General features: G+C 44.9%; 1 protein-coding gene across 8 annotated transcripts in view; it reads right to left on the bottom strand.

The window, feature by feature from the left end:
• Positions 1 to 26,714, bottom strand: part of LOC105493104 (aryl hydrocarbon receptor nuclear translocator 2) — a 201,482-nt gene that overhangs the window by 29,507 nt on the left and 145,261 nt on the right. For all 8 annotated transcript variants that reach the window (XM_011760538.2, XM_071100814.1, XM_011760542.2 and 5 more), the window contains 4 exons: positions 22,018 to 22,094; positions 20,500 to 20,634; positions 18,132 to 18,206; positions 10,200 to 10,351 (listed from right to left, as the gene is read on the bottom strand). In XM_011760538.2, coding sequence (XP_011758840.1) covers positions 10,200 to 10,351; positions 18,132 to 18,206; positions 20,500 to 20,634; positions 22,018 to 22,094 — 439 coding nt within the window. The remainder of the gene's footprint in view (positions 1 to 10,199; positions 10,352 to 18,131; positions 18,207 to 20,499; positions 20,635 to 22,017; positions 22,095 to 26,714) is intronic.

A 26,714-nucleotide genomic window follows, 5' to 3' on the forward strand; every position in this document is an offset into this window, starting at 1 on the left:
AGCCCAGCAATCAATTTAAAGCATATGAACAGACAATTCAAGCAAAATAAATAAATAAATAAATAAAAGGACAAATATACATGTACTGTATGTACATATAATAACATATATATAATAGATATAATAAGCAAGTTAGGGAAACATTTTGCCATTAAAATAATCAAAATAAATGTAAATTAAAACACCTTTGAAGTATAATTTTTCAGCTGCTAAGTCAATAAAAATATGTTTCACATGGTGGCTTTGCATTGAAACTACCACAGTCACACGGTGTTGGGGAAGTGTGCATGGCATGACCTTTTCGGAAAACTATGGTGACACGGATGAGGGACTGTGGACTTGCTCACACTTTCACACTCTCCCAGGTTGTCATCCTGCTGCTGGTCTGTAGTAAGGAAATTATTCAGTGGAAGGAAGTAAGAGCTACCCATGCAAAGTTGGCTGTAATCAGGAATGACTTTCTAAATCCTGCATATTAATTTCCTGAGTGACTATTCCATAGCACTGACAGCAACCACTGTGAAGACCGTCTGGAAACACAGGAAGGTATGATGAAAGGTGTGGAAAAGTTCAAGTGCAGCACAATATATTATGCACGCTGCAAATATGGCCACAAACATCATGTGGGTGAGCAAAATTTAACACCAAGAAAAACAATCTCTCAAGTGTCTGCATTAATTAGGATTGTATGGATTTCCATTGTTTACTTCCACTGTCTATTTTGAAACAAGAAGGATCACAGTGGGTCTCCTCTGACATGTTCATGGTCCCACTTTTATCACCCATGGCTGTGTCCTGGACCGGGTGGTGGGGAACCCCCTGGAGGAACTGCAGACAGTCCACCTCCCTTCATCTGGGTCTGGGATGCAGGGAGAGCTGGCTAGATATTCTGTGGATAGGAAGTGAGGGGAGGGTGGGAGAGGAAGCCTTTGTTATCTAGGATGAGGAAGTGGCTGGTGGGGAGGGGCAGGTGTGGAAGGTGCTCCAGCTTCCTGGGGAGGAACCACCAGGAATGCATGGCTAGAACACTGTAACAAAACTGTAAACAAACTGTAACAAAAGCTCTAACAAAATTGTAACTGTCAGCAAAAGCACAGGCTTGGTGAGAATGTGGAGGCCCCCGCCCAGGAAGAGGTGGTGTGTTTGGCGACTGTGGAAGGAAGGCAGGGGTAACACCTGCACCCACCCCTGTGCATTTGCCCCGGCCCCCTGCTAGATGCCTGCATTCATCCCAACTCACCTTAGGCTCACAGTCACCTTGGAAGTGGGTTTTCTGTTTTTCTAATTCCCTTTCCGCATGAGGAAACTGAGGCCCAGAGATGCTAGAGGTTTGCAGAAAATAGATGGCACCCTCAAAAGGGATGATTAAAGAAGGTTTAGGGAAGGGGCTACTTAACAGGTATGGCCATAAACGTACAGGTGTTTACATTATCTCATCCAACACCCACACTAAGCTTTCAGAGTGGTTACTTTACCCTGAAGTTAAAGTTAAGAAACTGAAGTTTAAAGAGGTTAAGTGGTTGTCAAGGTTGGCCAATTGGTAAGTAGCTATCACAGAATAGAGCCAAGGACTGATCTGATACTTCTGATTTCAAGGTGCTTTGCTGTCTGCCCCATTTGGGAAAGAAAAAGCTTTCATAGATGTTATACTAGGATGGTGAAGAGCCCCTAGGCTAGCAACAACAGGAAGCCATCATCATCCCTAGGGCCAAAGGGACAGAAGGAGTGAGCAGCTATCAGACCTGTGAGAGCTGTGGTGAGCAAGGCTGCCTAATACCTTTACCTCTTCCACTCTTGTTCGTTTGTCTCCAGTCAGTCCCTCCACTGGCCAAACTTAACCAGGACAGACATCAAGGGATCCCATTTGGCCCTTTCCACAATGGTTAACTTCAATCTTCCTCCCAGGCAAACAGGCAAGGCAGAGGGTGCACCAATTGTGTGTGGTAGAAACACAACCACCAGGCTGGTAAGTGGTGAAGACTGAGCAAGACTAGATTTTCTCATTCCAAGTGTAGGCTGTTTGGATTACATAAAAGATGCATTGCTATTTGCTGACTCTTCTCAGCTCCTAAGAAGCAAATGCACACAAGTGATCTGGTCCACAGCTCCTCTGATAACAGCAACGCCCGGTACATCATTTCTTTTGACAGGCAACTGGTCAGTCTCTGTTTGACTTTCTCTGCTAGAGAGCTCACTACGTTTTGGGGCAGCTTGCTCCATTTGCAGACATAAATACTTATAAAAAGCATGACCCCTAAAGAGCCCAAATGCACCTCCCTATAACTTTCATCTGGGGAACAACAACTGCCCCTGGAGAAACATAAAATAAGTTGGGTTCTGTTTCTAAACTCTTTTTCTCAGCATTACAAAAGATGTATGATCTCAACACCACTTCCTCCTCTGGCCATGCCTTCTGTGCTGATGGCCCTGGTGTGTGTGTGTGTCCCCACCATAAAGGAAGGTCTCCTCGATGGGAACCCCAGCTGGAGGACCTGGTGAACATTCTGTTTCGAGTCCAGCCCAGAGGAGTCATTCATTCAGTGAACCGTACGGAACTCTATTGCCAGGCACTGGGGCAGACCGATGACTCAGAACCCACAAGATCCCTGCCCTCATGGAACTGACAGTCTCCAGGGAAAGACACACGTGGGCAAGCAATTACAGTGTGGTGAGTTAAGATGACGCCTCAGGATGAATAAGATTCTATCCAAGGGTACAGTCTGCCTCCTAATGTCAGTGTGGGAGCCCAGATAAAAGGAAAAGGATAAAAGCAGAAGCACGTGATCTCCCACCAGGCAGTCTCAGCCCATGCTTGTTAGACTAGCAAAGTGGGAGCACCAGAAATAATTTTCCAAACAAATTGGTATTCCAGAAATTGAAAAAGGAATCAATATTCAATAGAAAAAAAAGCATTCCTTTCTATACCTCCTTATTCTTACTTTATGACTTTTGTTTTGTTTTGCTTTGATTCACATCTTGGGGACACCATCACCTTCCACTGAATGTAGGGCTGATGGCCAGTATTTTGTCAACATTTTCACATCTCTGCAGTATCCTCATTTCAGAGATAAAGCAACTGAGATGTAACGATGAAAGTGTAGATGTAAGTGTCCAGGGTGTGAACTAAGTGTCCAGAGTAACACGGTTAGAATGTAAATGATGCATCCAGGGTGACATGGCTAGAATGGAATTGATGTGTCAAGGATGCATCCGGGTGACACGGCAAGAATATGGAACACATAGGTCTCAAACCCAAGTCTGTCTGGCTGGAGACCTTGCACAGTTTTTCCTCTGTCCTAAGCTGCTGCCCTAGCCCAAGAGACATACCCATGGCTATAACATGGACAGTTATTCCACGTCTCCCATTCCAGTACTTTGGGCATCTTGAGCCATAGGAAAGAGAAAAATCTGTTCCTTGGGACTTTGGTGGGGTTGAAGCAGTGAACTCCCCATGATGGCAGCAACCCATGAACCATTTTCTACCCCTTTCCCAGAGCCCTACCTTCAACTCACAAACATTTTCCAGGAAATGACAACCACTCCTATCTGCAACTCAGGCTGTGCCCAGCCCAGGCCCAGAATCTCGGAGACAGGATAGGATCACTGTGTGGAGTTGTGTAGCTGTGCCGCAGGTGCCTGGCCAAGGGGCAAAGTGGGGCACAAACCCAGCCCTCTCCATTCACACACCTTGGTGCAGGTCTGTGTTTGGGGAGGGCCCATGTTTCTAATGTGCATAAAGGCCACGATAAGGGGTCTTGGTATTAGGCTGGGGGGTTGCTTTCAGTTCTGTTCCTCTTTGGGCTCCTAGACCAGAAAAAGGTCCTTTCACTGGGAAGCAGAAAATCAGGTCACAGGTATGGCTGGCAAATCCCCAGGACCCTAACCACTCTGGCTCTGTGGTCGGAACATCAGCATCTCCATCCCACAACCTTTGGGTTTCTGCTTCCATAGCTGAGCATGTGTGGAAGAGAAAGTGCTGACCTGCAGGCTGCCCCATCCTGAGAAGAGCCCTGGGGAGTTTTCTCAGACATTTCACAGCAATGGTATAAAAATAAACCTTGGTGTGCTTGCAAATTCTAGAGAAGGAGAAAGCAGGGCTGCTCAGGAGAAAACTGACTGACAGCACATGCGAGGGAAGTGGGTTCCTACCGCAGCCAGTGCTGCCCTCCATTAGCTGGGCTACAATGGCTGAGGAGTAGAAAGTGAATGCTTCAAGCCCGGCTTCCTGTCGGTGAGGTGCAGGAGGCTGGGCAGATGCTGTCAATTTTCCCTCATGCTCCCTGGACAGGGGTTTTTACTCAGCCTAAGTGAGTAAGAAGGCATGAAGTGGGCATTCCGAGGTCGCTGGAATCATGTCCCTGGGAGTAACTGGAAGCACACTGGGAGGAGTCTGGGGATGGAGGCTAATAATATCCATCCTGGTTGAGCACCATCTGCATGTCTATTGTGAAGCACTCGAAATGCTTGTTACAGGGTTTGGAATTGATTTGATCAGGGCCAGAGAGCAGCATGGTCCAGTCATGCATGTGTGTGCATATGTGTGTGTGTGCACACGTGTGTGTGTTAGAGCTTGCTTCCTGGCCATGTGGACTGCCTCAGCAGGGGCCTGATGGAAGGCAGGGGAGATGGTCAGTAAGACCGATGATTGTGATGGGGCAAAGGCCTCAACCAAGGCAGTGCCAAAGAGGTAGAGAAGGAGATGCGCTAGAGAGAATCCCAGTTGGAACCAGGGGCTCTGGTTCTGTGCCAGGTTGCCTGTTGAGGTGAATGAGAGGGAGGGATCCAGGATAGCTCCCAGATCTAGGGTTTGGTGACTGGGTGTTTCAGGCCCTTACTGCCTCTATGCTCTGCAGAGAACAGGAATGCAGCCTTTCCTTTGACTTCTTTTGTACCCACCCCTACGCTCCACCACCTGCCTAGGACCAACCTGGTGGCCACTGCTAAGCATGACAAAGGAGACATGATGGTCGGTCGGCTCAAGAGAGACTCAATCATGATTCTGGGCATGGTGGGGTTTTAAAAACACATGCGCACACACACACACACACACATGAGCCAACAGGTGTGGTTATGACAACATTGGAACAATGCTGTGACAGGAAAGAGGACTTGGCCTGAACAGACGCAAAGAGATAACTTCAGATCACTTCCCTAAAAAGATGTCAGAAATGAAGAAAGCACAGCAGCTAGGTTGTGGCCAAGTAAAAACACTGAAATGACTCGAGCTAAGAAACAGCCCCAAAAGAGTGTTGGCCCCCAATGCCAAGGCACGTTTCAAAGCTGTGGTGTGTGACCAGTATGTTAAATCAGTCTGGGTTTTTCTGGACTTCATTCCATATTTGATGGAACAGGAGAAAATGCAAGGGTGATGAAGAGGTCTTCTTTGTAGTAACTTTACACAAATGTTTGACATTAAACACTCAATTTCTCCAGGAAGTTTCTTTTGGATCCTTTTGACTGAAAGCAACCAAGCTTGCAAATTGCCCACACTTCACCCTCGCCATCCCCTTCCATCAGCACAGAGCATTTAAGGATCTTTCCATAACAAGTCTGCCTACTGCTGGCAAAGTCTCGCCTCCCAAATTCAAAAAAGAGCTAGCCAGTTCACATTCATGGTTGTCACTGCCCTCTACCGTCCACAGTAAACTTTTTCAACCAACTTCACCAATGCAGGACCTTTCAGTTCAGAGACACAGACTGAGGATTCCGGTGTAACTATGTCCTGAGGGGGCATCCTGATCCATGTAACCTCACAAACTGCAACAGCAACTTTCCAGTGGAACTACGTAGGCCAAACCCTATACAAGATGGCTTTTCTGTTTTCTCAGTGCTGCCTGACTTTCAGGAAAAGAAAGCAAAACCTCAGCCCCAAGGGTGGTTTTCACAGGGGGATATTTACTTTTCTTGCAAGCCCCACTGCAGTGCTACCTCCTAGGGATGCTTTCTCCGAGGCCCCGAGGGGAAGTATTTATTCTCTGCTCCCACTGCATTTTACCTGTCCCTCCCGTCTGCCCCTTCTTACGTTCTCCATGTTACTGGAGCTCAAGTCTTAGCGTGGAGTGGCTGGAACAAGGAGCCATGACAGGAGGTGTGAGCCTGGGACAAAGCTATGGCTTGAACAGATGCTAAGCAGATCCAGGCTGGCATTTAAAGCTATGGCTTGAACAGATGCTAAGCAGATCCAGGCTAGCATTTTCCTCCTCCTCTCCCTTTGGGGCTCCCACCGCCCTGCACCTGGCTCCTTCAGGTCAGTGGGCACACGCTGTTACCCTGTCTCAAGAGCTCCTGAAAGGCCCGTGCTCAGCACCCTCCATAACACACCTGTTGAACAAAGAAAGCACCATGGAATCCTGAGCCCTGCTTACTTTTACTCCTGTTTCTCAAGCGTCCCTATTTTCTTCAAGGCTGGGCCACATATGAGCCTGGCACTGGTGGTACCTCTCTGCTTCCTGAGTAAAGAAGAACCACCCTTTTCCCATGTTGGGAGAAGTGAGACAATAAAACATCCTTAATTTGGCCAAGCTAACTGAGTTTCACCAGATAAAATCAGAATGGAAAATAGTAAAATAGTATTATCTTTTTGCATACCTGGAACTGTGATTTAGTACATTTGTTCCTGCTCTACTTATAACCAAGAAAGTCTTGACTAGAAGGTAAAGGTAAAAAAAGAATCAGAGCATCAAGTCAGCCAAGGGTGACATTAAGAAAGAGGAGCTGGTCGGACAGAGTCTGGGGAGAATGACCAGTGAGAATAGGTTATTTCATGTGGGTTATCAGAGGCTTCTGCGAAAACAATTTCAACACCTTCAGGGCTAAAGCAAGGCTGTAAGGGACTAAGAACAGATGAATGGTGAAGAAGGAGGTTCCCACAGACACGTCTGGCAGGGCCAGGTGGGAGGGGAGCTTTGGTGGGTTGGCCTGACAGGGATTCTCCAAGATCAGGAAGTCAGGTGTCTATGTGAAGGCCCGAGAAGGAGCCAACAAGGAGGATGAGACAAGAGGGGAGGGTCATGGGAGTCCAGGGGCGTGCAGGGAGATGAAGAAGGTGCAGGGTTTGGCCCTGGAAGGAGGAGTCTTTGCCCCTGCTAGGAGCCGGAAATGGAGGAGGAGGGCATTGAGATAGATACACTCATGAACAGGAAGAGAATCACCAGGAGGGTCCTGGTGTCTCTGGTTGTTGGAAGGCAAGGTGATCTGCCCGGAGTTAGAGGAAGAACGCAGGCAGGGCATTTAGGAGACCAAACATAATCTAGGGCTGCAGGCAAGAACTGGCCCAAGAAACTGCCAAGTCGCTGCAAAGGGTGGCAGGGTTGCGTTGCTGCTGCCGCTGCTGACAATCACAGTGATAGCTACTGCAGAACACATTTACTGGGGCCGACTCAGCCTGCTATCATAGTAGAGTGCTTCATATGCAGTAGCTCCATGCAGAATCTGCAGAATAATTCTATGATTCTGGGCCAGTAGTTCTGTCATTCTCCCCATTTTACAGATGAAGCAACTGAGGCTTAGAAAGAGTAGGTGACTTGCCCAGTTGGGAGCTGGGGTTGGAATCCAAGTCATCATCTAATTAAACTAAAGAGCTTCTGCACAGAAAAACAAACAAACACAACAACAACAAAACTATCACTAGAGTAAACAGACAACCTACAGAATGGGAGAAAATATTTGCCAACTATGCATTTGACAAAGAAATAATATCCAGAATCCACAAGGAATTTAAACTAATCACTAGAAAAAAAACAAACCCCATTAAAAAGTGGGCAAAGGGCATGAACAAGATACTTCTCAAAAGAAGACATAGAAGCAGCCAACAAACATGAAAAAAATACTCATTGCTAATCACCAGAGAAATGCAAATCAAAACCACAATGAGATACCATCTCACACCAGTTACAATGGCTATTATTAAAAAGTCAAAAAATAACAGATGTTGGCGAAGTTGCAGAGAAAAGAGAATGCTTACACACTGATGATGGGAATGTAAATTAGTTCAGCCATGTGGAAAGCAGTCTGGAGATTTCTCAAGGAACTAAAAACAGAATTACCAGTCAATCCAGCAATCCCATTACTGCATTACTGGGTATATACTCAAAGGAAAATAAATTGTTCTACCAAAAAGACGCTTGGACTTGCAGGTTCACTGCAACACTATTCATAATAGCAAAGACAAGGAATAAACCCAGGTGCCCATCAATGGTGGGCTGAATAAAGAAAACGTGGGCTGGGCACGGTGGCTCACACCTGTAATCCCAGCACTTTGGGAGGCCAAGGCAGGCAGATTGCCTGATTCCAGGAGTTTGAGACCAGCCTGGGCAACGTGGCAAAACCCCATTTCTGCTAAAAATACAAGAAATCAGCTGGACATGGTGGTGCATGCCTGTAGTCCCAGCTACTCGGGAGGGTGATGTGGGAGAATCACCTGAGCTCAGGAAGTTAAGGCTGCAATGAGCCCAGATAGTGCCACTGCACTCCAGCCTAGTTGATGGAGTGAGATTCTGTTTCAAAAAAAAAAAAAAGAAGAAGAAAATGTGGTATATAAATGCCACAAAATATGTAGCCATTAAAAAGAACAAAACCATGTCCTTTGCAGCAACATGGATGCAGCTGGAATCCATTATCCTGAGTAAATTAATGCTGAATCAAAAAACCAAATACCACGTGTTCTCACCTGTAAGAGGGAACTAAACATTGGGTACTCATAGACATAAAGATGGGAATGATAGACACTGGGGGGACTACTAGAGAGGGAGGGTGAGAGGGAGGCAAGGGTTGAAAAACCACCTATTGGGAACTATGTTCACTCCTTGGGTGATGGATTCAACTGAAGTCCAAGCCTCAGCATCATGCAATATATCCATGTAACAAACCTGCATATGTACCCCCTGAATCTAAAATTAAAAACAAATTCCAGGTCATTGGCCCCCTGAGAGGTCTTGCATGGACTCATCTGTCCAGCTCTGTGACTTCTGGCCCAGGAGCAGGGTAGAGGCTGAGGACTCAGAGGGTGGTGTTGCCTGGAAAGAAGGTTACTTTGTGGGGCCCAGATGGGAACTCCCAAATCCGAGGGGCTCAGGGACGGCAACAGAGGGCAGAGCCAGGCAAGTTCTGAGAGTGCCAGTAGGCGGTGGTGACCACCTGGAGGCTTCAGAATTCCGGGGAGGCTACCGAGAAGGGATGTCAGCAGATGAGGAAGAGGAGGTGGTAGGGTTGGAAACAGGTCCCCCAACCGAGTGCTGAACCAGGGAAAATGGTGGATGCTGGAGCCACTGACTATGATGGCGAGACATGGTGACAGTTTTCCAGATGCCAACCTCATCTCACACCCTTGCATGCTACAGTCCTCCCGACACACTGGCCATGGCTTCCACATGCTTGCATTTGCTTGGACATCCTTTTGTCCAAATGTCTTTGTGTTGGTTCCTTGGCCTTGTATATCCTTGAGATTAAATGCAGAGGAGGTATGACCTGTTCAAGGTCATGCTCACTGTGCTGGAAGTTGAACCCAGTGTCTGGCCTGTAGCTTGACTTCCTTTAATCTTTACAGCAACCTTATGAGGGAGGTGAAGAGAGGAAGTGACTTGTTCAAGGTTGCACAGCCAGGAAGTGGTGGGGTCAAGGTCTGCTAACATGCATGGAACATAGGAGTGGTGACGCCAGCAGAGATCTTGGGATCCTCGGGCTCTGGGCAGGGAGGAATGCTTCCATGGCTGGGCAGCAGGGAAGTCATGTGTCCTTGAGGTGCCTACACCCAGGCCACCTGTCCCATTCTCTAGAGCTGTCAAGAGGCTCAGCCTCACTTCGTCCACCCCCGGCTGCAGCAGGACCAAGAAACCAGGCACAAGCAGTTGCTGCAACAGGGAGCAACACGGGACGGCCCAGCAGAGCTCCATTTGGCTGGGTTCCATGTTCAGGGGGAAGAAAAGAGGAGCAGAAACTGGAGCACCTTGCACCGAAGGGAAGGGAGTGTCATGATCATCACTCATTCTTTTGTTTCTCACAAATCAGGAGGGAAATGAGAAGGAGGAACATGGGAGGGAGACAGTGATGGGGACCTACAGTCTCCTCTGTTCTTAATCCTGCAGGGATTTCCAGCTGCAGGGAGAGCCGGCAGGGAGAAAAGAGCTCCAAATAAAATTGCCAGCTCTGGACCCAAGCAAGCGCAAGTGGATTCCAGGAGAGGGAAACAGTGGAGTACATACTTGACGTTGGTGTTGGTGCAGATGATGTACTCAATCTCATCAGAATAGGGATTCTGGAATGTGAAGCTGCTGGTGCGGATCAACATCCACTCCCGGTTCTTGGTGCGAAATCGATACATGACCGACAGTACTTGGCCTTTCAGCTTAACCACCTGAGAAAACATTTGGAGAAGGAAGTCAGCAGGAGGAAGGATGGTGCCAAACGGGAGGAGGGAGAGGCTGCAGGCAGTGGGGTTGTGGCGGGGGACAGCAGGATCTCAGAATAGGGGCATTGTGGCTAAAAGACAGTAAGAGAGGGAGAGCAGTTTTGCAATGGGAACTCCTCTGCCTACCTCCTGGTGAAACGGGGTGCTGCATTTGGGTCATTCTGTAACCACGGTATGAGAAAGCAACCATTCAATGCCTGCTTTATAGTAGGACTTTTAATTTAGCTTTTACAAATCAGATCATGAAAACTCTGCAAGCCAGAGCGTTTTTCTTTTTGCCTTGGTTGCTAGGATACTCTGGGTTTGGTGCTCTCCACTCACCCTCAAGTTATCTCACTCAGGTATGTAGCTACATTGTATTCGCAGATTTATTTCTTGCTACCACAACATACAAGATGCTTAACCTCTGCTTAACATTGTAAAATGGAATCAATAGACTCTCTGATAGGAGACATAATGAAATGATCACTTTCTATGGATTATTTATTTATTTATAAGTTTCTATGTATTACACTTTGATGTTGTAATATGATTTCAAATGTATTGCTTCAGAAATAGCCTCACGAGTTTGGTAAGATGAGTTTTCTTATTTACAGCTGATAATACTGAGACTCAGGGAAATTAAATAAGTCATCCAAGATCAGATAACTTTGGTGGAAAAGCTAGGACAGGAAGCAAGATCTTACTTCCAAATCACAATATTGTCCCTCTGGCTACACAGATCTCCCCTTTGTTCTATTGAAAATATGCTCCAGCCTGGCCATCATGGAGAAACCCCGTCTCTACTAAAAATACGAAAACTAGCCATGCCCCATGCCTGTAATCCCAGCTACTTGGGAGGCTGAGGCATGAGAATCGCTTGAACCCAGGAGGCAGAAGTTACAGTGAGCAGACATCATGCCACTGCTGGCCCCCGCCACAACCCCACTGCCTGCAGTCTCCTTATCCAAGGGGGCTCCAATCCAAAACCCCCAGTGGATGCCTGGAATTGTGAATAGTACCAAACCCTATAGATGCTATGCTGTTTCCTACATATACATACCTATGATAAAGTTTACAAATTAGAAACAGTAAGAGATTAACAACAACTCATAATAAAATAGAACAATTATACCAATATGCCAGCATCACTATTCTTGCACTTGTTTGGTAGCAAACGCAGTGTGGAAACACTGGCCAAAGGGAGGAATCACGTCCCAAGCTGGACAGAGTGGGAAGGCACAAGATTTCATCATGCTACTCAGAACAGCACACAATGTAAAACTGATGAGTTATTTCTGGAATTTTCCATTTAATATTTTTGGACTGTGGTTGACTGCTGGTAACTGAAATTGTTGAAAGCATCACAGCAGGTAAGTGGGGGGCTGCTGTGCACATCACAGGCACATGCAGCAAACCAGACACCGGAATACGCATGCATACGTGCAGAAGGTAGCATTCGGGTGCGCTTCTCATGGTTGAAGCACAAATGGAAGAAGGGATATAAATGACTGGTGGGACTAGGCCTGGGTGTGATTACACCCCCCAGGACAAAATATGGCGAGCAGGAGTTCTCCCCTCCACAGGCATGTGCAGACCCCAGATCAGGGCTGGCAAATCTCTGGGCCATGGCAGTCGGGCTTGCTGACTGAGAGATCACAATGTGACCACAGATTAGAATGGGGACTTGGTCCCTGCGATCAGGGAAGGCCTGATTCACCCGTTCCTCACACCCACCACACTTGTGGTCTATTCTTCGGTGGTGTCTGTCGTCTTGGCCAGACTGCACTCAGCATGGGGACAGGGACGTCTTGGTCACCTGTGTCTACTCCATGTCTATCCTCAAGCCCTACAAGGAGCAGGCTCTCAGAGCACACTTCCCACAGGGACTCAATGGTGTGCTGGCCCCACAGCTGGGGATAGCCATCCCTCTTCCACACTGTCCCCGGGGGAAGCCAGACAAGATCTGGGCCTGCGGATGTCAGGTAAAGCTCCCTGGTGGGAAATCCCTGAGTGATAAATAAACGAAACCAAGAGCTCTGGGAGGGTGGGCAGCTGTCCCAGACACCACAGGGGAGGAGGCTGAGCTGTGCAGTAGGTAAGGCCGGGCATGTCCGCGGCCCCAACAGCAACCTGGCTCTTTCCTCGTGGGGCTGGAGGTCAAGGCCATGTGCCTCTCAGGTCAGCATCCAAGGGGGACTTCTCTGTGTCTGCTCCAAAAACAGGGGACACAGGGAGTCACTGTCCACATTTTGAAACCCACATCTTCTGCAGTCTGAGGAAGCACAAGAAGGGTGGTCCCTTTTTTTGTTTGTTTCTTCTAACTAGAATGCCTGAGATAGTGTGAAATTTGTTAGCTCCACGCAACTAGCACACAGAAGGCACCACCTTAGGAGCTGTGTAAAGGGAAGCTCAGCCTTAGGAGCTGTGGAAAGAGAACAGAAGAAGGGAGCCGGCAGTTCTGCACCCTCCTGGCTCCAAGTTATAGGCTAAGCGCCTTAGACATGTTGTCTCAAGCAGTCCTCACAACAGCATTTTGTGAACCTGGAAACTGAGCCTCAAAGGAGTTGAATACCTTGCCTAAAGCCTTATGACCTTAAGCCTAGATCTACCTGTCTCCAAAGCCCTTTACATAAATTCCTATTGCCAATACACATTCTCTGTCCCCAAAGAGCCTCTCAGCCAGCAGGTGAAGGATCAGTGTGTAGATAACTGTAACCCAGAGAGAGTATGCTTGATGCCACTACAGAAACACAGATGAAATGCCATGGGGTTACCAGGAGGGTGAGGAGACATGGCCTGCGGTCAGGATCTGAAGACGGCTCCCGGAGAGAAACGGGGTTTCTCTCCAGTTGGAAGAGGGTAAAGTGTTGGCAAGTGAAGATGTGTGGGGAGGGCTCTCCTGGCAGAAGGTACAGCATGGGTAAATGTTGGGAGGCTGGGAAACCTGACATGTGATGGGGGATTGGCTATGCATGGTACAGGTGACATGGTCCAGGCCCTCAGACCAGGGCGATGCACGTGGCTGTGCTTAACCCAGGTGCAATGCAGGAGATGGCCAAGGCCAAGCATAAAACCTGGCTTAGCCTGGCTCTTCATGGAAACAGCCCCCTTCATCATCTTCCTCATCATGGAAGGTGCCTGAGCGGAAAGGAGGCAGGCGAGATGGCAGCCTGCTTTCACTTTCACGGAGTTCAGCTCTTTTTGACTTATAGGTAAACTGTGCTCGGAGAGGGAAACCAAGAGCAGACGCAAGTTTCCTGGTCCCCGGCTGGCTCCCTGTCACCCCCTCAAACTCAAATTCCTCACAAACAATCATGTTCTAAGGGCCTCCTGTCCAGACTATTCAAGTACTTTTGTTTAAATCCAGAGTTCAAGAGCTGGCTCTTAGCTGACGTAGCCACCTCCCTGCTTCTGCGAGAAGAAGCCACTTCCCTTTATCAACATTTGACCCCCACCTCAGCTATCAGTGGGGAGACCAAAGAACACAAGCACGGGCCCAAGGCACAGTGTGCTCCAGCATGTCCCTGCAGCTGCTTGGCCGCTGCCCACTGTGCCCTGTGGCAGGGGCTGGGGCTGCCGGCATTGCTGTCTCGGCCTCCCCTCCTGCTGGAGGAATGTGGTGGCTGCTCTCTGAGTGAGAATTACTTAAGCTGGGTATCAGGGTGGGATCAGATGTTAAATTCCTTCTTCGTCTTTTCAAAATCCCCCGGGTTCTGACAGTGTCAGCAGTCTGAAGCCTTGGGTGTGCTGTTGGATGGAGAGGCCTGTGTGTGGGGTGTGGTGTCGTGATTGGATGCATTGCAGGCAGGCAGGCCTGGGTTCTGCGACCTGGGGCAGGCAACTGCACCTCCCAGTGTCTACTGTGAAAAAAATGAGGAAGACAACACTTACTGTGTAGGTTTCAGGATTACATAAGATAATGAAACGGGTCTGGCCAGTTACTGGGCACAGAATGGAGGCCCCCATCACTGTTAAAGCTCCATTTCCATTAACCCAGAAAAATGAAGCACACCCAACCCAAACCTGACTATGCTAAATGATGCAAAGTTTATCATAATTTCCACATAGTTAGCAAACATATGGCACAAAAAGGCATTCTCTTACAATGTTTAACCATTCCAATTCCACATTTTTCCAAAATGAAAATCAATTGCTATGGGTTTTGTTCCATTTAGATTGCTTTGTTAAGAGCCACCCTTGTACAGGGCTCTACACTCAGTGGTGAAGATGAGGATCAAATGCACAGATGAAGGCTGGGCACAGTGGCTCATGCCTGTAATCCTAGCCCTTTGGGAGGCCAAGGCAGGCGGATCACTCGGGGTCAGGAGTTTGAGACCAGCCTGGCCAACATGGTGAAACCCAATCTCCACTAAAAATACAAAACCTAGCCAGGCATGATGGCACATGCCTATAATCTCGGCTACTCGGGAGGCTGAGGGGCACTTGTATCACTTGAACCCAGAAGGTGGAGGTTGCAGTGAGCTGAGATTGTGCCACTGCACTCCAGCCTGGGCGACAGAGTAAGACCCCCATCTCAAAAAAAAACAAAAAAATAATAATAATAATAAAAAAGCACAGACGTAATGAAGTCTGCCCATAGGGAGGTCAGGTTCTGGTAAGGAAGACAAAAAAATAATCCCCCAAACAAGCCAATGGACAAATAAATAAAACTGAAATAGTTGCTGTGAAGGAAAACAAGGGACTTAGAAGGAGGCTGGGGTGACTTTCCTAGGTAGGGTGACCACTGAGGGCATCCCTGAGACAACATGAGTGGAAAGCTGAAGGATAAGATGTCAGTCACGTGAAGAGTGAAGGAAAGGCATTCCCTCAGGGGAACAGCACGTGCAAAGGCCCTGAGGTGGGGAAAAGCATGTTCAAGGAACCAGAAGGCGGCCAGTGTAACTCAGGAGTAGTGTCCACATGAGGATGAGATGGGGCCAGGTATATAGATAGCATGAAGCTATGAAAAGGAGCTTGGATTTGATTCTAAATGCCCTGTTGGCAGCTTTTAAGTAAAGATGTGGCAAAACCTAATTTATGTCTTCAGAATGGCTTGGAGTAAAGTAAGAGTAAAAGCAGAGAGACCAGCAAGAAAATGACTGCAATGGTCAGAATGGGAGATGGGGTGACCTGGTTCAGGGGGGTAGGAAAGAAGACAGAAAGGAGGCGCTGAGTGTATGGAGTGGGACTGAGGGAAGAGCTGAGGATGTTTCTTGGTTTCTGGCCTGGGCAAACAGGTGGATGGTGACGTGAGGAGAACTGGGGGCTGAGAAAGGAGAATCAGGCATTCTGCATTTGAGGGCTGTGGGGCACTGATGTGGCAGTGTGGCATAGCAGCTGGTTGTTACATAGGTGTTTAGCCCAGTACCCAATAGTTATATTTCCCTCCTCCCACTGTCCACCCTCAAGTAGACCCCAGTGGGCTACTACCCCAGTGGGGTAAAAGCAAGTGTGGAGCAGGATGGACAGTCTGGGCTGGAGTCGTCCCATGGGTAAGATTATCCAGGGAGACATCACAGGGAGGAGAGAAGGCAGCCAAGGGGTGAGCCCTGGGGCATCATCCATCTTGGCTTGTAGAAGAAGGCAGAAGAGGAGAAACCAGCAGAGGAGGCCAGAAATGGGAAGAAAGCCAGGAGTGGGTGATGTTCTGAAAGGAACGAGCAGAGTGTGCAGGAAGGAGCGGGGGTTAAGAGTTCTATCCACATATGTGGCATAAATTTGGAGTCCTATGTCTATTTGTGCAAACATAGCAATGCCTTCAATAGGAAGGTTCGGCGGTCAGAGAGGCCCCACTCTTAGATACTTGAAAGGCAGAATGTCAGGCACATGTTTTCTCAGAGGCGTGACAAACTATTATTCTCTCTTGAAAAGTAACTCAAGGACCTCTTTCCTTGAATAGAACACTGCCTGCTCTATTCTTTCCTAGGGCTGAAGCAAGACATGAGAGCCCTGTGGAGAGAGGAGGTGTGTTCTCGCTGTCACCTCAGCTGAACCTGGGCTCAGGAAGCCGCAACTCCTCCATGTGAATCCCGGTTCTCTCATTCATCGCCTGTGTGGCAGGGAGGTGCTTTTAGGTCACCAAGCCTCACTACACTCACCTGTAACATGAAGATGATGATGCCTACCTCCTCCGACTACTGTGCAGATTCAATAGTGCATGGGACAAGGCTTCCCATATGTTTGGCACACAGTAGGTGCTCAATACACAGCAGCTAACAGCCACGATGTGCATGACACTGTTACTAGGGTGACCACCCTCTCGGGCTCCCAGGTCACCCTAAATCCCTCTCTCCTCACCATGTCTATCCAAAGCATCGGCACTCGTCAAACAACTGTCTCCTCAAGTTGCCCCCTATTTTAAATTCCCACTGCCCCTGCCCACATTCTGGCCACATCACCTCTTACTTGGACAATTTTAAAAGCCTCTTGTCTTTGTTTCCAGTTATTTCCCCATCTGTGTCTTCTGCATACCCGGGCTACTAAAGTGGTTTTTTGAAACACTGCTCTGCCTAAAATCCTCAAAGTCATCCTCGCTCACCTTTCTTTTTACTTTATGTATGTATGTATGTATGTATGCATGTATGCATGCATGTATGTATTTATTTGAGACACAGTCTTGCTCTTGTTGCCCAGGCTGGAGTACAATGGCACAATCTCGGCTCACTGCAACCTCTGCCTCCCGGGTTCAAGTGATTCTCTTGCCTCAGTCTCCAGAGTAGCTGGGATTACAGGCACCTGCCCCCACACCTGGCTAATTTTTGTATTTTTAGTAGAGACGGAGTTTTGCCATGTTGGCCAGGCTGGTCTCGAACTCCTGACCTCATGATCGGCCCACCTTGGCCTCCCAAAGTGCTGGGATTATGGGCGTGAGCCACCCTGCCCGGCCGCTTACCTTTTTATTGGCTGATTGATTGATTGATTGAGACAGAGTCTCACTCTGTTACCCAGACCGAAGTGCAGTGGTGCAATCTTCGTGCACTGCAACCTCTACCTCCCAGGTTCAAGCTATTTGCCTGCCTCCCAAGTAGCTGGGACTACAGGTGCGTGTCACCATGCCTGGCTAATTTTTGTATTTTTAGTAGAGGTGAGGTTTTGCCACATTGGCCAGGCTGGTCTTGAATTCCTGGCCTCAATTGATCTGCCCACCTTGGCCTCCCAAAGTGCTGGGATTATAGGAATGAGCCACTGCACCTGGTCTTCACTTACCTTTAAATGACTGAGGAGAGAATCTACGTTCTTTAGCATGGGTTAAGAGGCCTTTCACAACTTGGCTGTACCAGGCTCATTTATCACCACTGCCCACCTCCTCCAAGTCAGCCAGTGCCACTCCAGCCACTAGGAACTGCTTAGGATTCTCCCTTTTGTAACTCTAGGGCTGCCCCTTCAGTCTAGAATATTCACTTATTTATTCTATGCTCGTCCTTTAAGACCCATCCCAGTTGTTCTCTCCCCCGGAACAATTCCTCCCTCTTCCCCATGCAGTTATCCTCTCCAGCCTCTGTGCTCTGCAGTCTTTTTCTTCATGACCCTTTAGAGTTCTTCTCCTATTACATAGTACTTATTTACTGATGCATGTCTGTCTTCCCTACTAGACTGTGAGCGACTTCCTAGCAGGGGCCCTGAGTGAGGCCACAGGTAGGACCTTGCAGCCTGCCTGGCATATAGTAGGACTAATGTCCTGCCAGCCACATCCACAGGTGCCCAGACTATGCATCAGCTTTAAGTGGGCACTGGCAGTATGTACCTGCTGGAAGCTCTCACGCAGATGGCTCTGATCCTCAGGGTGGCAGAATTCCAAAATGTCCTTTCCCAGAAGATCCTAAATAAAAGAGACAAGCTTTAGTAATCCCAGATCCATTTGTAATTATTTACATACTCACTGTGAGACAACTGTTCATTTCCATCTCCTTTAACATCTCCTTTAACTCATCTTCTTTAGCCTGTCCCACCCCAGATTTGAAAAAAAAGTGAATGCAAAATTTTCCTGGGAGCCATCAGGGAACTGGCTTCTTGGTATTCATTCTAAGTTCCTTTGGCATGCTCAATATCAATTTCTAATTTGCTAAGGCACTACATCAGTAGCTTCAGAATGCAATTTTATTTTTATTTGTCTTGGAGAGGCAAACTGCAATAAACATATTTTAATAACATAAAAAGAAAGCAAAATAATAGCCTGAGGACAGATGTGTTGCTTATGAAAACTGGAATTATTTAAATGTGGAAATTGTAGCTCTCCTGTGGCTGAAGAAATGAGGTTATCATAAAATAACTGTACTTGTTAAAAGCCTGTTTACTGTCTACCATCATTAGTCTATGCTACATTCAAAGGACATAGCATTAGTCCAAAAAAAAATGTGTTTCACAATGAAACTGATCAGAATAAGATAAACTGTTTACAGATAACTTCAAAAGTGTTGTAGTAAAGTGGTCCAGTTAAAAGTGTATTTTTAAAATTTATTTTATGTTTTTTATTTTTCGAGATGGAGTTTCACTCTTGTGCCCCAGGCTGGAGTGCAATGGCGCGATCTTGGCTCACTGCAACCTCTGCCTCCCGAGTTCAAGCAATTCTCCTGCCTCAGCCTCCTGTAGCTGGGATTACAGGCACCTGCCACCATGCACAGCTAATTTTTGTATTTTTAGTAGAGACAGGGTTTCACCTGTTGGTCAGGCTGGTCTCTAACTCCTGACCTCAAGTGATCCACCCGCCTCAGCCTCCCAAAGTGCTGGGATTACAGGCATGAGCCACCATGCCTGGTCAGGAAGTGTTTTAAACAGCAAAAGATTTAAACTAACTCATTGATCGCAATCCAAATCGGCAAATGGCCTAAGTGAATGCTGACACTGGCAGTGGAGGGGAAGTCCTATCTGCGTGCCAAGAAGCAACTGGATGCCCATGGGAAGTGCCACTGGATAAATGGGTCTGGCTGCCATCAGAGGTTGGGGTGAACTTGGAAACAAATCCATTTCTCCCTTTATTCCATCCAAGAATCCCAAGGTTTACATAAATCTAGACATGCAGAATCATATGCAGGGTCCTAATAGTTCTAGTTTGAACTGCTTCTAGTCCTAAAATATACATGCCATTAAAATACTCATATATACATATCTCAAAACTTTGTTCCTCAGAATAAACATCTTTTTTCTTTATAAAAAAGCTTTTTATTTTTTAAATAAATTTAAATCTACAAAAAAGTTGATACTACAATACACTGCTATATATCCTTTATGTATATTCAATAATTATTAATATATTATCACATTTGCATTTTTCCTTCTTCATATATATGTATATGTTCATACACAGGCATGTATATACTTAATTTCTTACTGAACCATTTGAAATTAAGTTGTAGACATCATGGCACTTCCCCTCAAAGTATTTTAGCATGCATCTCATAAAAATGAGATTATCTTACAAAACGACAATGTGCTATCATGTGCTATACTAAACCTAAGAAAATCAATAATTATTCAATGACATCACCCAATATTCTGTACATATTAACATTTCAATTGTCTCCCAAATGAATTTTCTATCAATCTGTCTTCAGGCCCAGGACACAATTAAGGCCTTTTTGTGGCATATTATTATTTTATGTCTTTGATCTATTTTAATCTGGGACAATTGCTCCTGCCTTTTTGTTTCTCATGACATTGACTTTTTAAAAGAATCTAGAACACAGACCTAAAGACGTGCCACCTATATAAAAAAAGGTTTCCAAATGCACTTGAGAAACAAGAGGTTAGGCAAAATTAGGCAGGCATCTTTACCAGGCTTTGCAGAGTCTTCCACATTAATGAGCTTTGTAATGAATATTAATTAATAAGAGAGTCCCTTTTAATAGAACATCTTAACTCCAGTTTGTGAAAAATCAACTAGAGAAACATAACAGCGAGGGCAAAGAAGAAAGAGTCCATGTTAAGTGGCACAGGTGTTTACAATGTCCTTTCTTGCCTTGGAAGGATATCTATCATTCTATGCAGGCAGGGTATATTGGTCTTTATGATGTTTCTCCACATGGCCATTGTGTTGTATCTCAAATGAGGTAAGAATGTTTTTAAAACAATTAAATCTCTAGTCAATTGCCATGAGCTCAAAACTATCTACTGACCTGGGGTTGGTAGCCAATCACACTGATACATCTTGGATCCACAAATGTGATGATTCCATCAGAGTTATGCCGGGATAAGAACTCTGTGGGCACTGACATCCCATTCATGTCCATGCATACAGGAGAGCTGGTCACCTGGGACGGGGAAAATCCACAGTTGAGGTGGTGTTGACAGAGATGAGTTGGAGATGGTGACAGAGATGAGAAGAGTAATCCATGTGCATTTCACTTCAAAGATCTTTCCATGTCAGTCAGTACAATGACCCTAAAGTGTTCAAATATCTATCCCTGATCACATCTTTAACTGTAACAGTTGGCCACTTTCTTTACATTTCTGAACTTCAGTTGCCTCATCAACCAATGGGAATAATAAAACCTATAATCTCATAGGATGTTTGTGAGCCTTAAAAGGGATATTGCATGTTAAACCTTGGCAATTGCTCAAGTTGGTGCTCAATAAATGTTAATCCCCTTCTCTTCCCCTACCTTCCCTTTACTAAGGATGACAAATGAGCCTAAGGAACTAGTTAAAATACTTGGAGCATATATATTTGTGAACTGAATTTACCCAAATATTCTTTCTTCACCCATGTGCAAGCAATACCCAGCGTAGGTCATACATGGATGAAATTGACTATTCATTTGTCTGAAAATGGTCAGAACTAGGAAACCAGGGACATGAGAGATTAGTGTATCTGAACCAGGTCTAGTATGTCTCTCCTCTTCGGGATGGGGAAGACCCTCAATGTCCTAGGGAGAATGAACAGTCCAGTTGAATGAGTAGTTACTGTGTGTGCCAGACATTGAGCAAATTTAACTTTCACACAATAAAAGACACATTCCCTGGCCTTGAGGAGCTTGCGGGGATGAGCATGCACTCAACTTACTACCTGCAACAGACAGTGAAAGAAGAGTAACTGAGGGTAGAGCTCAGTGCTATGAGAGCAGGGAGGAGAGAAGGATTGATTTAGACTAAGATCAGGGAGACATTTTAGTTGGGTCTTGAAAGATGAGCAGATAAGGAGGGTAAGGAATATTGAAAGGAGAAGAAGGGGAACAAGGAAATACCAGGCAGAAGAAACAGCCTGTGAACACCCCCAGAGGTGGGGGTTTATGGAAAGGGGAATGGTGCTGTGTGGGAACAAGATGTGAGAGAGGAAGAAAGGAAGGAGATGGGGTTGTGATGATGAGCTTGGACTTTATCCCATAGACCCTGGAGAAACAGTCAAGGGGGTTAAGCAGGGATGTGATGTGAGCAGAATGCAAGTTCATGGCAACTGGCACAAGCATGGGGGATGAACTGATGCAACCCCTCAGCTCAGCAAGAACTCTGCTTGCAGCTCACAGTCCCCTTCTCTTCTAGATTTGGCCTCAGCCTTGTCCCACAGAGTGAGACACGAAACCCAACAAATACCAAGAACACAGGTGATCAGAATAGGCATCCAAACCAACTGTCTTCTGCACTTTGTGGCAATAAGCCTTCATTTAAGATTAAAAAGGCTATGAATTTTTTCTTACCTGGAGTCTCCCAATTGCCACGAGGCAATATTTACTGCCTTGTCCCACATCAGCATCTTCTTCAGGTATGGTCATTCCTGAAATGGGAAATACCAGTGTCATCAACAATATGCCCAAGGTGAATGGGAAAGAAGAAAAGTGTCCACAATTTTATTTAAGCAATCGAAAATACAGTGACTGTTGCCCATGCAGGGCTAGGAAGCCAGCCAATGAATTAACCAGTTCCTCACTCAGTTCCTGCTTCTCTCTCTGCCTGATGTCTTTTGACAATTTTACGGTACATTATCATCTCCCTCTGTGGATGATGCAGAGGAAATTAAGAAAGATGAAATAGAAATAATTCTTCTGTACATTTGTACAACTTGGACAAAACGTTTATTTAGGATATTTCAGTAAGAAGCCAATATGGGTCTTTCAGCTTATGTAAATATCTCTCTTATCTGCTGACAAAGAATGAAACAAAGACCATCTCAGGCAAAAGAAACACAAGTAAAAACCACTGAAGCTGGTTACTAACTTTCAGGCAAGGGAGCACAACCAGTGTTTCTCCTTGTAGGGGAAAGTCAGGGTTGTTTAAGGGCTAGAAAGGAGACACTGGTGATGGTTATGCTAAGCACTGAAAGCTAGTGCTCCAGATAGAAAGGAACTGGTTAAAACAATCCTCATTGTTCACTGGGGTTAAAAAACAGTTGTCTGTTTCGTCCAGTGTGGGTCTGGTATCTGGGGTCCCTCACAGTGCAAGGTTCTTGAACATCTGTAGCTGGTTAGAACTGTTGTAGTGAAAACAAGCATTCCTTTTTGATACCTCATAGGCAAATGCTGTTAAGTAGAAAATTTCCTTTTACAATGCATGACACTTAACGCAAATATTTCCACACTGGGTTGGACCAAGGGTTCACAGTGATAGAGTCACACAAGTACAGTGACAGCCCCTCACTCCAGACATTGATAAAGGCATGTTAAACATTACCATGGTTTTGTGAGCCAGAGAAATGTCACTCCCACTACACTACATTCCTGTCTTCTTTCCATCCTTGTTCCATCCACCCTCTGTAGGTGACTAGTCTCTTTCATTTCTGGTTTATCCTTACTGCATTTCTTTTGCACAAATGTGCAGATACAAGTACATTTTCTCATGTCCTCTTCCTTCTTCTGTGAAGAGCTGTGTACTGTAAATACTCTTGGACTTTGCTTACTTCACTGAATAGTATGTCCTGGAATTCACTCCGTATGCATTCATACAGCTCTTCCTTAATTCTTTCTTATAACTGCACAGTGCTTCATCTTATTGAAGTGCCATGGTTTATTCAACCACTAAATACTGGACATTTAGATGACTCCAATATTTTGCAGTGAGAAACAATGCTGCAATGAATAACCTTGTGCATATGTGTTTTATTATCATCAGAAGTGTATCTTTGGAATGGATCCCTTGAAGTGGGATTGCTGGGTCAAAAGGTAAGCGCATATGTAGTTTTGTTTTGACAAACTTTCTTCCAGAAGGATTGCACCAATTTGCATTCCCACCAGGAATGTATAGGAAGTCTGCTTCCCCAAAGTCTTGGCCAACATAACGTGCTGTCACGTTATTTAATGTTTGTCAGTCTGACAGGTGATAAATGATTTCTTAGTGTTGTCCTAATTTGCATTTCTCTAATTATGAGTGAGTTTGAACATTACTTCATATGTTTGAGGACCATTTTTTATATCTTGTTTTTTAGTGAATTGTCTGCTACTGTCTCTTTCCCATTTTTCTATTTAGATCTTTTGCCTGTCCATTTTTAAGAGTTTCCTGTATTTGGGATATTAAATCTTTGTGGCATATGTTATGAATATGTTATTCCAGATGGTCTCCTGTCTTTTGACTTTGTGGTGATTTAAAAATTTCAAAAATTTTATGTGGTAAGATTTATCAACCTTTTATTACTTCTGGAGTCTGAGTCACAGTTAGAAAGCTATTTCTTACACAAAGCTTAAGGAAAAATTCACCCTTGCTTTCCTCTGATACTTTTATGGTTTTATTTTTCACGTTTGGATCCCTAATCCATTTGGAGTTATTCTTTTGGGAGTTATGGGATATCAATCTAATTTTATCTTTCTCTAAATGGCTGTCCAGTTGACCCATCAACATTTTCTTAAATTGCAGTGATTTGAGATGCCAACTTTATCAAATAATTCCCACACACGTTTGGGTCTAACTTTGGACTGTCTCTTCTATTCCACTGGCCAATTGTCTATTTAGGAACTAGTACCATACCATTTTAATTATAGAGGCTTTATTGTATGTTTTAATGTCTGGAAGGACTATTCCTTGTATTTTTTCTTGGCTATTCTTGAAGGTATATTTTTCCACAGGAACTTTGGTAGTACCAACTTATCTGACTCCATAAAACAGCTTGATGATATTTTTATTAGGATTACATTACATTTGTAAATTAACTTCAGGAGAACTGACATCTCCTGAAGTTATAATGTTGAGTTATCCTCCCAAGAACAAAGGATGTTTTGTCATTTGTTTAAACCTACTTTTGTGTCTTTCAGGAGTGTTTTCAAATTTTCCTCATATATACTTGTACTTTGTGTACTTATTAAAATTATTTCTAATTATTTAATCCTCTTTTTACTATTGTCAATGTGGCTTTCTCTACCATTATATCCTCTGCTTATTGTTTATGTATATGAAGGCTATTTTCATATATTAACTTAAATTATTTGTTTCAGTTTTATCACTGATTCACTAGGTTTTTCCAGGTGTACTATTATATAATCTGAAAATAGAGATAGTTTTCCTTTTTCTTTGTGCATTCTTTTGCCTCTAATTTCTCTTATTTAGTTGCATGGGATAATAAGTCTATTATAATTTTGAATAGTAGTAGAGATAGTGGGCATTATTGCCTTGTTTCTGATCTTAGCGGAAATGTCTCAGGGCTTTCTCCATTAAATACCACCTTTTGGACTAAGATACAACACGCATGCACACACATTTATCACATTAAGTAATCACCCCTCAATTATTGTTTAGCATTTTTGCAAATCTCTTTAATGCCTTGGTTAATAATGGACAGCTGGATTCTAGTATCTGCTCTGTACTCAATCTGTTACAATATGTTGTTTTAGTTGAGGTATATGAAGAAAACAGGGCCTCACATAGATATGGAAAAGGGAGAAAAGGGAGAAGCTTTTTCAGAATACTGAGTATATTCTCCTTTGGTATTTTTCCAAGTCTTGACAAGGGGTAGTTTCCTAAAGGCTAATTGTAATATAAAATCCAAAACTATATGAATGAATTTTTCATACTGTCATATTGTAACATTCAATACAATATTAAAATAGGCTAGTTTGTCTAACATTTTGGATGGATCTTTTACCCATTACATAATTTTACATATTATGTATTGGTCATTTGGAAAATAATAGTTCACCATATTATACAGAACTTCTAAACGTTGACACATTGCATTACACAACATTAAAATATCGCACTCGTTAATACCACTATGTATCTCATCAGAAACATCTATAGATACTGGTCAAAATTATGGTGGCAGACACAAGCTTTCCAAAACTCAAATTTTTATTAGAAAACCTGAATTTTATCACTAACAAAATACTGTCAACTGTTTTCCTTGAAGTGACAAGTTCAATTTGGTTTTTTTGAGAAAATATCTGCCAAATACATAAGTTGTAATAACCACCATTTGTTTGTTAGTCATTCTTTCAAGCAAAAACTATGTTCCATGGAAAAAACACCTAGTTCAGCTCACGGCCCAAAGGAAGCCTATGTGCTTTTCCCTGACACAATCCCCGTGCTTTGGTATGTGGAGAAGTTGCTTTATGCATGTTTTCCATTTGGGGCTTAATACAACTCATAAATTTACCGTCTCAACAGGGACATTCTTAAGTGAAGCTGGCATTTAAACATTTTAAAATTATTTTTTAATTGCAAGTGTGTAGTGATAAAGAGTACAACGACCACCAGGACAACTTGGTATCACTGCCTTGATTCACGCTAAGGCCCAGCAAGTTTACCCACCAATGCTTTTTACGCCATCAGTGCAAATGTTGACACATAGAAAGGGGCAAAAACATCTCAGTGTTATTATGAAAATAGTTTTAACTTTGTGTGCCCTTGAAGACATTTCAGAGATTCCCATGGTCCATGGACCACACCTTGAGAACTGCTGCTGCTCTATGCATTGCCATTCTCCAGAGTTTTATACCTCATCTCATCTTGTCTCTTTTTATATCGTTTTTCCATCGCCTCTATTTTTTTTTTCTGAGATGGAGTTTCAGTCTGTGACTCAGGCTGGAGTGCAATGGTGTGATCTCTGCTCACTGCAACCTCTGCCTCCTGGGTTCAAGCGATTCTCCTGCCTCAACCTCCTTAGTAGCTGGGATTACAGGCACCTGCCACCACACATGTCTAATTTTTGTACTTTTAGTAGAGACGGGGTTTCACCATCTTGTTCAGGCTGGTCTTGAACTCCTGGCCTCGTGATTCACCTGCCTCAGCCTCCCAAAGTGCTGGGATTATAGGCATGAGCCACCACGCCCAGCCATTGCCTCTATTTCTAACCATACATTTATAAGACCCAAGACTATGTCTCCAGTCAAGATATTCCTTTGTAGCTCTAGATCTTGCCTTCACTTACCTACTGAAAATGTGTACCTCAGTCTCACAGGTCTTTCAAAATCGT

This window comes from Macaca nemestrina, chromosome 7 (assembly GCF_043159975.1).
Source record: "Macaca nemestrina isolate mMacNem1 chromosome 7, mMacNem.hap1, whole genome shotgun sequence".
NCBI classification, from domain to species: Eukaryota; Metazoa; Chordata; class Mammalia; order Primates; family Cercopithecidae; genus Macaca; species Macaca nemestrina.